At 34.7% G+C, this 16572-nt stretch overlaps 2 protein-coding genes and 1 long non-coding RNA gene across 5 annotated transcripts; all 3 read right to left on the minus strand.

The window, feature by feature from the left end:
- Positions 1-297: 297 nt before the first annotated feature.
- On the minus strand, positions 298-6045 carry LOC108827441 (uncharacterized). Of its 3 annotated transcripts, none has more exons than XR_008939036.1 (4): positions 5656-6045; positions 2649-5370; positions 2260-2521; positions 298-782 (listed from the first exon to the last, which is right to left on the minus strand). It is a non-coding gene; the product is annotated as an uncharacterized LOC108827441 (long non-coding RNA). The 3 variants fall into 3 exon arrangements; XR_008939037.1 differs by having other exon boundaries at positions 298-778; positions 2620-5370; XR_001945666.2 differs by having other exon boundaries at positions 2620-5370.
- An 829-nt stretch (positions 6046-6874) lies between these two features.
- LOC108824689 (14 kDa zinc-binding protein-like) lies at positions 6875-12328 on the minus strand. The gene is made up of 6 exons (XM_056994714.1): positions 12231-12328; positions 11979-12149; positions 7852-7909; positions 7286-7375; positions 7035-7152; positions 6875-6942 (listed from the first exon to the last, which is right to left on the minus strand). The coding sequence occupies exons 1-6, from the start codon at positions 12326-12328 to the stop codon at positions 6875-6877; spliced, it is 603 nt and encodes a 200-aa protein (XP_056850694.1).
- A 1573-nt stretch (positions 12329-13901) lies between these two features.
- Positions 13902-16572, minus strand: LOC108823336 (glucose-6-phosphate/phosphate translocator 1, chloroplastic). Its single transcript, XM_018596516.2, has 5 exons — positions 15780-16572; positions 15158-15383; positions 14856-15078; positions 14455-14668; positions 13902-14234 (listed from the first exon to the last, which is right to left on the minus strand). The coding sequence occupies exons 1-5, from the start codon at positions 16275-16277 to the stop codon at positions 14223-14225; spliced, it is 1173 nt and encodes a 390-aa protein (XP_018452018.2). The 5' UTR covers positions 16278-16572; the 3' UTR covers positions 13902-14222.

Below are 16572 nucleotides of genomic sequence, written 5' to 3' on the forward strand. Positions count from 1 at the left end.
TTATTTGTACCACTTGAACACTATCCAATGATGTATATCGGAGTTTAAGTTTATCATTGCTATGCCCTCTCTTCGACATAAATATAATGATCCATTTGAAACCTCGATTCTATAACGTTTGCAGAGCCTGGAGTTGGCTGAAATCTTCTGGTTCAAGAGGATTGGTATTTTTGGATAAGTGAAATGAAACTGCTGTCATAAATCTTCTTTTTGTATTATGAATGATCTAACCTCGTGGTTGGATCCGGAAAGCCAGTCAGTGGCGGATCTAAGAATAGTTTTTACTCGGGGCAAAACTATAAAACACTAGCAATACATTTACAAATTCAAAATTTCACCAGGGTCATTACTAAAATTCAATACAAAATTACACTAATTAAAAATGATCATGGTGGAAATCTGCTCGGTAATAGCAAGAGACTGTGCATATATTATTAATCATCGAGATGACTTGAAGAACGCGAGGGCTTTGGGAGTTGAAGTTGTGCAGTAGCGGCACTTTGGCTTTGGACCAAGACAACCTCATGGACGGTCAATCCTGTCATGTCTCTGCTGTCGTCTTCTGTCTTTCAGCACAGCTAAATGGATTCTTGGTCTTGAACGACTCTCTGCCACTACTGCTACTGCTAATCGACCTCTTCCTCCGGTTTCACCTCCGCCATGAATCAGATGTGGATGAGATGGAAAGAAAAGCCTTTAGTCGCAGGCAACAAGATGATTTGGCTTGCTCAACAGTTTCAATGGTACTTAACCACTGAATGAAACAGCCTAATCATCCCTTCCTAACATAATAAAACAAGGTTATTTACCATATAACTTGTCTAAATCCTATTTTGATCAAATTTATAGCGTTACTTCTGTGCTTAGTGCGGCCCAAAGCCCACCCATATATGGATAATTGAATTTTATCTTTAACTACATCAACTCTTAACAATATTTAAGCATGCTTTATTGTTTTTGTTCATATGATAAAATCATAATTTCAAATTAAGGATCGCGATTTCCCAAAATCAAAATCACTGTGCATCGTCGTAGATCAAAGTTTGGTTACTTTTTATTTGTTTTTTTTTTCTTTTAAATCAAAACTTCATGAAACTCGGTTAGTATATCAGATCTTAAGCGATATTAGCACACAATGGTAACAAACAAGAACATCACTGATTTTTTTTAAAAAAATAAGAAGTTCTAAAAAAACATTTCATCAAAAGTGCCAACAGACTCAGAACATAAAAGCAAAGCTTAAGAAAACGACAACCACAAAAAAAAAGATAGAAAAAAACTGACAATGTTTTAAAGAGACTGAGAGTCCAAGAAGCACTATCTATCAAAGACTAAGGATAAGTAAATGGAAGGCATCAAAAGACAATCACATATTTAATACACATAAGCTTAAATACAAAATGCATGGTATGGAGGTAACAAGAATAACATCATCTAAGTATGGCTGAATCGCAAGTAACCTCGAGCCACCAACTAAAAAACATAACCAATACTTCTACACTCACCAATTCAGTTCTCCAAACAAAGAAATGTAGTATTAATAGCAAGAAAATAAAACATAGCAATCAAATCAACAAATGATACAACTAGCATATGAAACATAAGACATATTGTAGAACCTATGCCAAAAGTTTTACAGAACTAAAACAAATACATGACTATGCATTACAAACACTTGTATGTGAGAGTATCACTTGAGAGCCATGAAATCTATCAAACTTAAGCTGAAACAATCGAGTTATGTTAGAATTTTCATACCCTTTTATATACAATATTACCAATATGATAAAAACATATTACGAGAAAAAAACAAATTTGAAGAAACTAAGTGAGACAATTTCGAATTACAAAGTGATGCAGTGCTACGGTCACCAAAGCTTTTATAAGCACTAAACAATCAACTTTCTTATGAAAGAAAATTATGTACCGAACAATCAACTTTCTTATGAAAGAAAATTATGTACCGAAGAATAATACAAAGTTTAAGAGATCAATCCAACATATAGAGAAATAAACAACAGCGTACAATCTAAATAAGGATTCAGAAAAACTGAGATTAAAAGCTTATTTTAAAGGTACGTAACATTAACTCAAACAACATGGATAGAAACTGTATGGATATCAAGCTTCTGCAAGATGATTAACACACTAGTAATATATACGTCTTAGAGAACAAATTAAAGAAACTAAAAGCAAAAGAAATATGCATATCCTTTAAAGAACACACCCAAAAGATAAAAGAGTGGAAAGAAAATAAACCTGAAACTCTTGGCGTGATCTTTGAAACCCAGAGTAGAACTACATGCAAAGAAAGATAGAAAAGGTGGAGTTAGACGACATCTGTCAGCTTGTTCAAACGAAATAAAAAACAACATGAAATTCTTGTGTTGATCTTCTCTATGATTGTTCACTAGTTCTCGACAGTGTGGAGTTAGACGACATCTGTCAGCAGGTTCGAATGAAAAAAAAAACATGAAATTCTTGTGTTGATCTTCTATATGTTTGTACTATAGAGGTCAACCTGCATAAACAAGAACAAGAACAGATCAAAGCTTAAGAGTTAAAAACTAGATCAAGAAATAAAGCACCATATACAGAGAGAGTTAGAAATACACATACCTGAAATAGAAGGAGGAAAAAATAGTTACCTCATCACTTAACACACTCGGAACCGGGAAGGATTGTGTTGCTGACTAGGAACCGAGTAATTTGAAGAAGGCAGCCCAACCTCATTTTCATTCTAGAAACTCGGTTTTTCTTTTAGTTTGAGCATTGTCGTTAGATCTGGGCCGAGGCATTTGTGTTTAACTTAATTGACCAGAAACCCCGAGTAATCGAAAGAGGTGAGACAACCTCATCATTTCCATCCTTAAATCTTTTGCCTTTCATTTATCTTGAGTGATTAGGATCTCAAGCAATTCCAGAGGCATTTGTGTTTAACTCAAGCATCAGGTATCAAAACCTTAGTGATTTAATAAGGTGGGACAACCTCATTTTCATTTCTAGAATCAGAGGCATTCTCGATTCTACTGTGACCAGGAAACCCGCTGGACAAGCTCTGTGTTCTATCATCATGGACATTTCAGAAAGGTAATTAAGATTACCTTGTTCCAGAGATTTTGGTTATAGCTTTGAGACTAGGAAACAAGCATTAGTAACAGGCGGGACAGCTTCATCTGTGTTCTGGCATCAGGGACATCTTAGAGAAGGTAATCAAGACTACCTCCTTTCCGAGGCATTTGTTTATAGCTCGGTTGACTAGTAAACCGACTTATTCAGGGACATTTAAAAGAGGTAATAAAGATTACCTTTGACTCTACGCTGATTAGGAAACTGCTGAACAAGCTCACTTGTGTTATGCCAGCTGAGGGTCCTTTCAGAGAGGTAATTAAAATTACCTCGTTACAATCCTTTTGGCTTTCATTTATCTGAGGCATTAGTGTTTAATGCCTGAGTAATGAGGTGGGACCACCTCATTTTTATTCTAGCATCAGGGACTTCTATTTACATTTCACTTGAGGACTAGGATCTCAAGTAACTCCGAAGGCATTTGTGTGTTTGACTCAGGTAACTAGGATCCCAAGTAGCCCAAATTAATTAAGAGACATTCTCATTCGCAACCTAGCATCAGTGACATAGTACTAGTAGGGACGTTTCAGAGAGGTAATTAAGATTACCTCGTTACGAGGCATTTGGTTAGTACTCACTTGATTCTACCGCAGGACAAAAGCTCACTTGTGTTCTGTCATCAGGGACATTTCATAGAAGTAATTAAGATTACCTCGTTGTGTAGAGCACGAGTGACTAGGAGAACCGACTTTCAGGGACAAGCTCTTTGGTTTTATCATCAGAGACATTTCAGAAAGGTAATTAAGATTACCTTGTTACAGAGCATTTTGCTCCAAGACTAGGAAACGAGTTCTTATAAACATGTGGGACAATCTCAAGTGTTCTGACATGACAGCAGGGAGGTAATTAAGATTACCTTGTTACGAGTCATTTGTAAAGCTCGAGTGACTAGGGCACCGAGTTATTCAAAGAAGCGGGGCATACTCGTTTTCTAGCATTAGAGACGCATCAGAGAGGTAACTAATATTACCTTACTTCTCGGACGAGCCATTTTTTGTTATTCAAAGAGTCGGAACAAGCTCATTTGGTGTTACAGCATCAGGGACGTTTCAAGGTAATTAGGATTACCTTGATTCTAAGACACGAGGCATTTGTTTATAGAAACAGTGGGACAAGCTCATTTACATTATGGCATCAGGGACACTTCAAAGAGGTAATTAAAATTACCTGCAGTACGAGGCATTTGTACAAGCTCTTTGTTCAATCATCAGGGACATTCAGAAAGGTAATTAAGATTACCTTGTTTCATATTATAGCTCTGAGACTATTAAACAGTGGGACAAGCTCTGAGTTCTATCATCAGGGACATTTCAGAAAGGTAATTAAGATTACCTTGTTTCATTTTATCGCTCTGAGACTAGTAAACCGTGGGACAAGCTCTGTGTTTTATCATCAGGGACATTTTAGAAAGGTAATTAAGATTACCTTGTTTCATTTTATCGCTCTGAGACTAGTAAACTGTGGGACAAGCTCTGTGTTTTATCATCAGGGACATTTCATTACCTTGCTTCATTATAGCTCTGAGACTAGTAAACCATGGGACAAGCTCTGTGTTCTATCACCAGGGACTAGTAAACCGTGGGACAAGCTCTGTGTTTTATCATCAGGGACATTTCATTACCTTGCTTCATTATAGCTCTGAGACTAGTAAATCGTGGGACAAGCTCTGTGTTCAAATCTCCAGGGACATTTCAGAAAGGTAATTAAGATTACCTTGTTTTGTTATAGCTCTGAGACTAGGAAACAGAGTTTTATAGATAGGCGGGACAACCTCATATGTATCTTGGCATCAAGGACATTTCAGAGAGGTAGTTAAAATTACCTCGTTATGAGTCATTTTTTTATAGCTCGAGCAATTAGGAAACCATGGGACAAGCTCGTTCACATTATGGCATCAGGGGACACTTAAGAGAGGTAATTAAGATTACCTCATTTGTAATATAGATAGAATTAAAGAAACATCCACGCTAAAGACATAGAAAACAAGGGAATTTGAAATACTAGAAATAAAATTGAAGCTAATAAGATAAAGGAAAGAAATATAACGAATACAGATTAACTAGAGACTGGTGAAAACTACAAAAGGCTATAATATGAACTACTTGTTTTCAAGCATTACTACTAATATAATAAACCGATGTTTTTTCTTGTTTTCTAAAGTTAAAGAAAGAGGAAGTACCTGGGAAGAAAGGTGTCGTCAATGAATGGCTTGATAGAATAGAAGACTGATATAGCAGAGCCCTGTAACGATCATAATCAACCTCTCATATAAAAGCTTTACATGGAGAAATCAGAAACTAGGGTGAAATATGCATACACTAGAGGATCAAGATGCGAAGAACAAAACAAAACAACAGTACATGTCCTCAGCTAGTAATCGAATATCCTATTCAAGCAAAGGGCTATAAAGAGGTTAGAGGTGAAAAAGATCACTGGAGCGAAAGATCCAAGCTTTTACGACTATACAATAATCTTATAATGAAAATATGTAAACACACCAATGAATTCACAAAATCAAGAATCAACCTTGTAGAAGATCCGTCAGATAGGATATGCGGATTTCTCACTTCTTCTGCGATGGCTTTCAAAGAGGACGAACCAAAAGAAACGTCTCTGCAAAAAAAAACTTCAAATTAAGAATCGCGATTAGAAACCTAAATAGACACCAAAAATTGAAATTAAAAAAAAAAACTAAAAAAACACCAAACAACTGAAATCAAAAACCCTAAATAAGCACCAAAAACTGAAATTAGAAACCATATAGGTCAAGAAGGAGAATGAAATAAAAGAGAAAAAGGCATAAACAAAGCGAATAGAGTAAAGCTTGGAGATAGATGGTTTCGTTATCGCCTCCGGAATAAAAGAGAAGAGAGTCGAGAGAGAAGAATATTTTGACCCTTTAAGAGAGCAAATATGAATATTTTAAAATAAAGTATTTTGTTAGGCGGTGTAAACGATGTTCTTAACTCTTAACGGTCAATAGCTTGTACTGTTGTACAGCTGTACATACAACGGCTAATTTTTATTACTTCAAAATTCTCAAGTGTGCGAACGTTAATTACCTTTTTTACTTGAGGATTAGCTTATACGAATTTACCAAAACCAATTAGCAAATAGCTTCGTAAGACAATAATGAAAATTTTGTTAAAATAAAACAAAAAAACGCTATCATATTGTCTTTTTGCCATAATTGCATATAACAATTGTCCTATATTATGGTTAACAAAAAAAATTGTGTCCTATATAATATATTTTTGGTGAAAATCAAATTTATTCTACATAATATGCGTATTTATATAGAAAAAATAACAAATAGAACTAAAAACATTTCTACTTTTCTGAAAGCCTAAAACTAGTAGTTGGTTCTTCGACGTTTTTTGTCTCCCCGGATGAGATGGAAAGAAATAAATCTTTGGTTGCAGACAGGCAGCGAGAAGGTCTACAATATAAATAGCAAGACCCCTAGCAAACCTTTAATATAATAAATATCTATTTGCGTATAGATGCTCATGAACTCGTGTCTAGTATTCCTTAAAGAGAGGGCTTTCTGGTTTCTCAAAAGATTCAAGGCAACAGTCAAATATTCTCTTCAAAACATAAAACAAGGTTTCTTTAGCATAACGATCATACAAAGTTATGTCTCAAAACTTTTTATATTTATAAAGTCAGAAGAAGACAGTGGGAAAAACTCATGGCGGTTCCTCTTCATAAACAAGACAACAATCACTAGTAGATGAATTTTTTTTTAGCCAGGAGACCAGTTCCTTTGGCGTCCTCCAATGAGATGAACATGAATTGAATACACCCATTGACCTGAAATTCCCCACAAGAAGGTAGTTAGCATCATTCAACAGATGTCCCTTTATTTTATTTACTAATGTAAAATCTATATATTTAATACATACAGCCTTGAGGACCATCGTTGATCACCATTCTGAAACCGTCATCTAGGCCTTCTTGTTTTGCTACAAACTTGGCAGTGTAGAGAAGGCGGCCCCAGATATTGATGTACCTCTCCTCAGCCTGCATTAGCATAACCATATATACACTTTATTAGCTTGTGTGTGATCTCAAGTCCAACAATTTCTCATGCTTAAACCTTGTTTGGATTTGTTTGAGGATTCAAAATTTGAGAGGTGTAAGTGAATTAGGTTACCTTAGAGAGGCCAGTTAAGCCATCCCTCACTTTTGGGATAATGAGGATGCGAACAGGACCCTGGGGAGTTATGTCCCTAAATTCTAAAACCTGCATAATCAATCATGCAAAATGAATTGACAAAACATGACAGGAACGGTGATAATGAAACATGTACACAACTACTGAAAAGTTACAGTACATCGTGAATATATTAAGAGATTGATTTAGTAATATATACAGTAATCATGGCAAAAGAAACTTCAACCATATAAACAAACTAGCTCCACACAATATACAGTCGATACAGGACTCAGTTGCTCAGAATAGAGCATTACATGAGCTTGGTAGACACGGAAACTGGACAAGCACTAAGATAGTTAAGATCATTACTAAGCCCTCAGGCTGCAGTAGGAGTGAAAAAATCTATTGCAAGGAGACTTGTTGAGAAATATAACAGTAAAGAAGAGACCATCTTTTACTTGAAATGGATAGCATAGAGATACTAATGTCCCATTTTCGTAGTAACAGTGCTTTGACTGAGCTATTTAAATGTAGATATAAAAGGAATACAGGATTTAAAGTACCTTGTCATCTTCATTAACCACAGTGGATGGAATCTCTTTGCTGCTTATCTTGTCAAATCTGCATGTTCCAAAGCATAAAGCCAAATAAATACTAACATTATCAATTCAACAAAACGAAACGAAATCTTGAAAAAAACAGAGAGAATGTCTATGACTGGTGTGCATCAGTTTCATTCTTTCTATGCACAAAACAACAATCAATCTACTCTCTGTTTAAAACAATATTTATTTTCTAGGTAGTTCAAAATGATGTTTGCATAGTCTAGATCTATCACATAGTAAATGATGTTTGCATAGTCTAGCTCGATCTTATTTTCTAGGAAAATGAACACTAATCTACGATGATTTTGCACCGAACTATGAAGAGTAAGTCAATTAAATACTAGAGAATTGTTAACTATGTATAATCGTTAACTAGATCATGACCCGTTCGACCGAGCGGGAGTCAATTTTTTTTTTTATCTTTGTTTTTACTAAATGTTATACATGATCGCAATGTGTATTAATATAAAATTTTGATAAATAACAATGTGTACTAATGTGTTTAAATAAGCAATGTGTTTAATTACTAAATTTGATTTTTAAATTTGATGATAACGTAAAGTAATTTTTTCTATATTATTTAAAATATATAGTGCTATATATTTTGTATTTTCAACATTTATCATACAAAATTTACATTGGGATATTATTTATATGAAAATATGTGTAACATAATATATTTATATATTATATAAACATATGCACACCCGCACGGGTTTTATTTTTAAAATGTATTCTATATTATTTAGTTTTATGTAGTATCGAGTTTGTATATTCAATTTTGTGTTTAAAGAACAATATCAAAACTGTCTTTCGTATGTAAAAATAACATTTTGCAATCGCGAGTTGTGTCTTTTTATTGTAACACAAAATTTTATATAAAACTTATGTTTTTTGTACATTACGAAATTTAATTTTTTAAAATAATTATTACGTAATTTCAAAATGAATTTGATCTCTGAGGTCTAATATATTTTGTGTGTAATGGTTCAAAGTATTTTTGATATATATTATATTTCAGTTTGGTTTGTTTTTAGTATTACTGTATAAGTATAATACTATACAATATTACTATATTCTATACAATATATGAAACTATGTGTTATTTGTTTTATAAAGTAGATTAGGCTCAACATAGTTATAAGAATAGTCATATCTTTATGTATGTGTCTATGATTTATCTAATAAAATTAATATGGCCAATGAAAGTTTACTGATCAATTTAAAAGGAATTGTATAGGGTAATTATAGAACGATTAATATTTTTAGTATTCTTAGTATATATCTTATTTAAATCGACTTGTAATAAATGTAAAATTCATATATGGAATATGGACAAAAAGAAGAACTGTATTTAAGGAAATACATCAATGCAAAGTTAGACTATGGTACATATTATATATAAAGAATGAGATATTTAATTTAAATATATGAGGTCAATTTTTAAAAATCCACCTAGAAGAAGTTATAATGTTACGGTTTTTAATAAGATAGAAGTATTAACACTCACGATCGATAATAAGTTGAAGCCAACAAAACAAGAGAGTCCGTGTGTATTCATTAAAAATCAAGTTGTTTCTTGTTAGATGAGCTTAGCACCGGGCTTATTAATCTAGTAGGCCCAAAACATGTTCAGTCCATATAAATAAGTTGGCTTCACTAGCTGACAAATCATATTTGTTACAAAAGGAATTGTTATATTCAATGAACTAGGGTCGGCACGCCCTTCGGGCGGGATATACTTTACTTGTGATTTAGATTATTATTTTTATATGATTTTGTGATGTGTGTTTTTGATTTACATTTGCAAGAAATGTATGAGATATACTATTTTATTAATTTAAGTTGTTGGGTAATTTGTTTGTTTATAAGTAACTTTTATTTTGAATTTTTACTTATATGGTCTCACCATGATTGAGTTATTATGTCATTCTCAGTTAAATAATTTGAATCTAACAATTAATATATATGACTCTTTTTGAGATTTTCGCAAGCCGTAAGATTTTTTTGCATAATTTTCCAAAAAGAAAATCTCAATTTTGGTGAGAAATTGACAATCAAAACATTAGCTATCCAATTGGGGCTGGAAATGGTGTTCCTGGATTGGGAATGTTGTTCCTGATGATCATCGGTCTCATTTCTTAAGTTTATTGTTGGGTGATACTCGGTTTTGATAAAATAAACTCTATTATTTATTATGAACAAATATGAGCTCTAGACCATTTCTTGCTTGGTCTTTAACTTTTAAGCATAGGATTTCAAATTCTGGAAGAAAAAATTCATAATTGTTTCTATGTTCAAAATCAGCTACCAAAATATTTTTGTTGTCGAGATTTGGAAGGTCCATTGTTATAGATTGGTACTATTTGTATTTTCATTACCAAAAATACTAATTTTTTTATATGATTTGCAGAGATTTGAAGTCTATTCCTAGCGTAAACTTTTTGTTTATTTTGCACATTTCTGTATAGTTTTTTATTAGCCAAATATTATTGTAAAAAAAAATCTTTTTTAGTCATTTTTGTTTTTTAAAATTTATTTATATAGGTTAGAAAAATATTTACAACCAAATATATTGGAATATAATCTCTTATAAGATTTAAACATGACATAAAAATCTAGTTTTTGTCATTTCAACACTTACCATCAATTAGTTTCTTTAATTATGTTATTTACTTGATTTATTTTGTTTTATATAAAATTTGATTCTTATAAAAAATATGAGAAGGTATGGATTATCAGCGGTAAGATGCATTTATGAGATAACAATATTTATTTAGAAATATATGGTTATTCTGTTATTTTATCATTCCATTTGATTTGACATGTTTGATGTAAGGATATCCAACTTCCAATCACTGGTTCATTAGTAATAAGGTTGAATTTCTGGTTTTCTAATAAATATAGCCTAAAAATCAATTTTAAACCGACAATTTCTTGTGTAAAACCGATGTTGACTGTAAAAGCTTATTTGAGCATTGTTTTCTAGTTATACTAATGATAGTAATAAACTTCTTCTAACTTTAGCAATATCTTGCTTAATGTGCTACTACTTCGGTTTTATAATTCCCATTTTGTAACTTGAGTGAGGAGAAGACTTGTATTGTTATGGCTTGCAAACATATAAACCAAAACATTAAGGAGTTATCCCAATAGGTTTGGAAAATATTTAAAATATTTTTTTTTATTGATGGGTCATACAAACAACGAAATTTCAAGGTTCGTTTTCGGTTTTAGGTATGAATTTCGGTGGCATTTTTGGATGCCATGTAAACAACCAACTTTGTCATTCTTTTTGTTTTTTTCCGTTTAGTCTGAAAATCAAAAACTTTGACAACAACTTGGTGTTTCTATTTTGTGGTTATCGAGAGTTGATTAATTATTAAGATTCATCATTCAAGTTACAACAGAGAATGAGGATCTTGTACAATCACTTAGAAAACAGAGATGAGTTTTAAATCAAGGTGATATTACTATTTGCCAAAGAAAGACGCCACCAAAATGGAAACCCGAAGCCATATATGATTGCATCACCCTCACTATAAACAAAGTGAGATTTTTGACATAGGAGTAAAGAAAAATAATGTTAATATAGAAATGGTAAACAAAGCTCTAGCGAGTCTGAGCCGATGGAAAAGTTTCTTACGTAACAAACTTCCAAAAAGATGATTACAAAAGTTTGAGTCTCATACTTATTAATTAGAAAAGCTACTACAAATATATATACACAATATATCACTTGTTTCCTAAGCGAGCTACAAAATACACAATATCTACATATACTCCCATTTCTTTCTGCTACCACTACATTAGAGAACATATAACTCAGTTCTGAAAATGACAATAATGAGAATCTGCATATGGGATAAGCAAGAAAATATTTAAAACAGCATAGACCTCGTAACTTAGTGTTTGCGTTAGCAGCGCTATGAATTTGTTGAATCTGCAGAACCTAAACAGCTCAGTCGGGATTTGAGTAATGGTCTCCTTGACCTCTACGAAGTTGGTTAGCTTACTGATGATATTGTCATTATATCATCAGTAAGGATTCATCAATCACTGGCGTGATCAAATGTTAACAAGACATAAATTGTGTCTCACCTTCTTGTCGAGTTATTTTCTCTTGATCAGAAACCAAAGGCTGAGATGAATCTGTCTCACCAGGCTCGGTGTTGACTCTATCCAGATTAGAATCGGAGTAGAAGGTACCTAGCTTATGAGCAATCACCGAGGAGCGAGCTATGCCCTCCAAGAGGCTGAGTTAGAAGGAAAAGTCAATGCCCCGTAAGAGTGAAGCCGCGGTGGAGATATGTAAACTGATTCCGGCTTGAACAGACGATGACGAATCATTGAAATGGAGAAGCTCCACTGCTTGTGTCAGCGGAAGCTCAAGCAACGACGTGAAACCACTGGCGTTCTTGGAAGTTAGCTTCATTAGTTGCCAAAACTCCTTGCCGCCTCCAAGATGAAGCAATTCAAGCCCTGCTGCGTCCTGTAAAGGCCCAACGCCGCCGTATCAAGCTCTGAATGCTCCGGTCATAAACGGTAACGATTCTAAAGAACAACACTGAAAATTTAGGATCTCAGCGAAACTCTCAAATTTGAGAGGAGGAAAGCATATGTTTTTATACCCCCTGGACACACCGCCTTTCAGAAGATGACGATATATTGATGTAGAGATCGTGGCTGAAGGAGTTAATAACATGATTAATGCAATGGATCCATTAGTGTAGTTTCGTTGGACGAAAAGAAAGCCAAAGGACGTATTGGATCCACAGCGAACTGAATCGTCGGGCTGACTTAAACAAAATCTGTATCCAAGACGACCGAGGACCAAGGCTGTGAGAAACCCTAGAATGATTGAACACGATGGAATGTAGGTTGAGAGGAAGAGGTTTGTTCGTATGTGGGCTGGAATCAAACGTAACAGAAGGCCCAAAAATTAGATAAAGCCCGAATCAATTGGTATCACAGATTAATGAAACGCAGAGTACTATGGTCTTGGACAGGTGTCGGCTTCTGGAGACTCGAGTTTGTGACATGGAATCTGATGTGGCATCACCAGGAGAGATCAAGCTCAACTTTATATAAATAGATGTATAGTCAAAATCGTACAAAAACACCATTTCATATTAACGACCATCCACATTTGGAGATTGTCAACCTGACTACCACTTAGATTGTCTTGAACTACCTCTTTTCAGAATAGATCACCGTTAGACATCCTTACATTTCTATTAAAATGATTTTATTTCGACAATGTTGTTTAGATGATTTTTTAGTTCTTGTAAGCTTGTTTATTCATTTGATTATTAATACAAAATCTATTAACCATTCAAACATATGACACCCTATTGCCAACTAACTATGCAATCCACACTTCTTAGCTTTCAAAAAATGCCACATTAGTCCAAAAGAGCGTGTTGATTAACTTTTAAACCCTGAGACATTTTTACTGATAACGAAGTTATAATACGTGTTGCTATCACTTCATTAGAAAAGGGTCCAATTGTTAGAAACATATATTCGCATTTTTACAATATAGCCATCTGCTATTATCATGTTGTTCAGCTTGTGATTTTTACGACTAAAAAAATAAAGTGGTGACGTTGATGAATAATTAAATAAGAGAAATGCAATTTCCTACAGAGAGAATCTTCCTCGGTATATTCTTCAGTGAACCTATCACTGCCTCTTCTGAAAACCCAAGAGACATGTCTCTTTCTATCTCTGCCACCCCCTGAACCAAATCTAATGCCACTGCTTTATTCCCAAGTATCAACATTAATGATCTTATGTATCAAAATTCATTACTAAATAATTAATCTTTCTTTGATGAATGAAAAATATATTCTTTATTTTCTTGCTTAGAGAATGTTCTTTGCTTTTTTTTTTACTTGATAATATTTTTCGTTTTGCTTTTTTCAGTGTTTCAGTGAATAAATAAGATCATGAACCTGAAAACTATATGAACTGAATCCATACACATGCTGTACATATAAACGAGATTAATCATGAAATTATTCTCTATAAATATTTATATAATTCTCCTAGTCGAAGAGAGTTGTTTTATTCTCAAGGGGGCAATTTGTATTTCCCACTTTAGTTACAAAGAGGTAATAATCTTCTCATTCCCCCCAAATTCACACACTTAAATCCATAAAGCTCAATTAAAATAAAAACTGCCTACAACACACTAAACCTTGTATTTTTCATTCTCATCATTTCTTCATTATTGTGGACACGTATCTACATTAAGCTCTTTCCCCCGGTTTTAACCGAAATCAACGAGCTCAACATCGGACTGGAACACTTCATATCTTGCCCGATCAAAGCTTTGCCTGCACGACACGCAGAAGAAAAAAACATGATAAAGGTAACATCAGGACGAGGAATTCAAGTTTTTGATCCTTGAGCATGTCGAAGAAGTAAAATTTAGCTCAACCATATGGCTAAAGGGTGGCATCATGTGGCTGTAAAGTGAAGCCAAGAGACGGTTATTTGCATATGGATAACAGGGGTGTATTAGTCATTTTAATAATTCTTTGTTGTGTGGTTTACCTGGGAATACAAGAAGGTTCCGAGGATAGCAATGGCAGCTCCAAGAGCGTTAACGGGCTGGACAGGGGTGCGGAAGATAATGATGGAGGAGACAATGACTGAGATACGCTTCATGGTGTTACCGACACTAAACGTCAAGGGAGAGATTTGATCTAAAGACATGTAAGACACTTGGTTGTAGAGGTGATAGAACACACTCTGCGCAGCCACCCACCTACAATTTTGGTAGAAAATAAATATTAAATGGAGTAAGCTAATCACTGTCCTAATCATGACAGAGACCCAAAGGACTCTTAATAATTAAGATGAGAACAAGAACTTGATATTCTAGGAATAGGACAAGACTGCATCTAACAGGACAAAAAGGTCAAAACGATACTTTTGAGTTTAAAAGAGTTTACCAGACAAACTGAGGTCCGACGTCCGAGAGAGCCTTTTGCCAGCCATCGATCCACATCTGAGGTCCTTCAACCGCAATTGCAAAGGGGGTGAGGATCAAGAGTGATAACATGGAGAGACAAGCGTAGTAGTTCATTCCGCTCACAGACTTTCCCTTCATCCCCTTCTTTGAGAAGATGTTACGGAACACAAAAGCCAAGTTCGATATCATCGCTCCCATGAAACCTAATATCAGATTCATTTTAGTTCTTAACCCCAATTACTATAAATACAAAAAAACATCACGATCTAGAATATATATTACCAATCATGTTGAAGTTAAGCTCAGTAAGGGCAGATAGGGCACAACCACCGATGATCGGAATAAGGGACAGGTAAACGGAAGAAGGGAAGGTTTCACCCAAAAGGAACCTCGAGACAAGAACACTAAACGCTGGTTCACCACTCTTGATGATGTGAGTGAAGGAAACCGCCACCTTTGACATACTCACCGTTGCAGCCACATGTCCAATGGTATGTGCCACAGCAACCTTTAAACATTCCAACCAAAACCACTCTTAGTACAACCAAAAATATCAAAAAAGTTCAATACTTTAACCTAGACTAAACTTTACTAGAAAGTAGAAGCTAAAGTACAACATGTTTGTTTTAAAGTCTGATAATTTTGCTATGAAATTTCATAAATTATAACAAATAACAAAAAAACAGCAGCTTAAGAAACAAACACAGCCAAAAAAAAGACATCTTCTCTCACTGAGGAAGCAAACAAAAAACTATGCATATCATTCAGGTAAGAAAAAGACAACAAATAATCATGCAAAGATCTGAATAAATTTGACCATAAGACTCAATACCCATCATCGCAAACATCAACCTCTAACCTAAAGTTTCCACCTTTACTTCTTTTCCCCCAACAACCCACTTACCGGAAAAAGAGTTTTCCAGAAATCGAAATCGGTTTTCGGAGTCTCAACGATCCCAACAGCCCACGAGATCAACATCATCAACGAGCCAGCGGCGAGAGAGAGCGTCGAGGTAAGCCAGGGATAAGGGTAAGCGTTCAACACCTTCTTGTTGTAGATGTTGAAGACAACGTTCAAAGCCCACCACGTCGCGAAGTAGATTCCGATCTTCAGTTTCTTCGCCGCCTCCGACTTCGTTTCCGCCGCATCGTCGTCCATCGGCTGAGGCTCCGATTTGTCGGCTTCGTAGGCCTCGCATCTCGCCGGAGACTTTGCTCTCATGGGAGAGAGGTGCAGAGGCTTGGAGACGGCTAAAACGGCGCGTTTTATTGGAATGGCCGTCGATGGAAACGAGACGGAGAGGGAGGATCGTTGGAGGAGCGAGGTAGATGGGTTCTGTCGCGAAAGAGGGTTGGAGAACCCGATCTTAGCGGAGAGAGTCTGCTTCGCCGCTAAAACCATCGTCGGAATTAAAAAAAAAAGGAAAAGACTTTTTCGTCGAATTAAAATAAAATTAAAAAAAAAACTTTGATCACGGAGAAGGTCCTTCGTTAGCAGCAGTAAAAGTAGAACCGATCAAGTGATTGACCTGGAATCTAAAACGGAGAAGAATTCAGACAAAAAGAGATCGATCCGACAACAACTCGATGTTCTTAACAACAACTAGATGTTCTTCAAAGTGTTTATAGAGTGAGATAAATTATTTATACAGTATATAAAAAGAACTATGCAACTATATAAAAGTAGGGTATATGCG

This window comes from Raphanus sativus, chromosome 9 (assembly GCF_000801105.2).
Source record: "Raphanus sativus cultivar WK10039 chromosome 9, ASM80110v3, whole genome shotgun sequence".
NCBI lineage: Eukaryota > Viridiplantae > Streptophyta > Magnoliopsida > Brassicales > Brassicaceae > Raphanus > Raphanus sativus.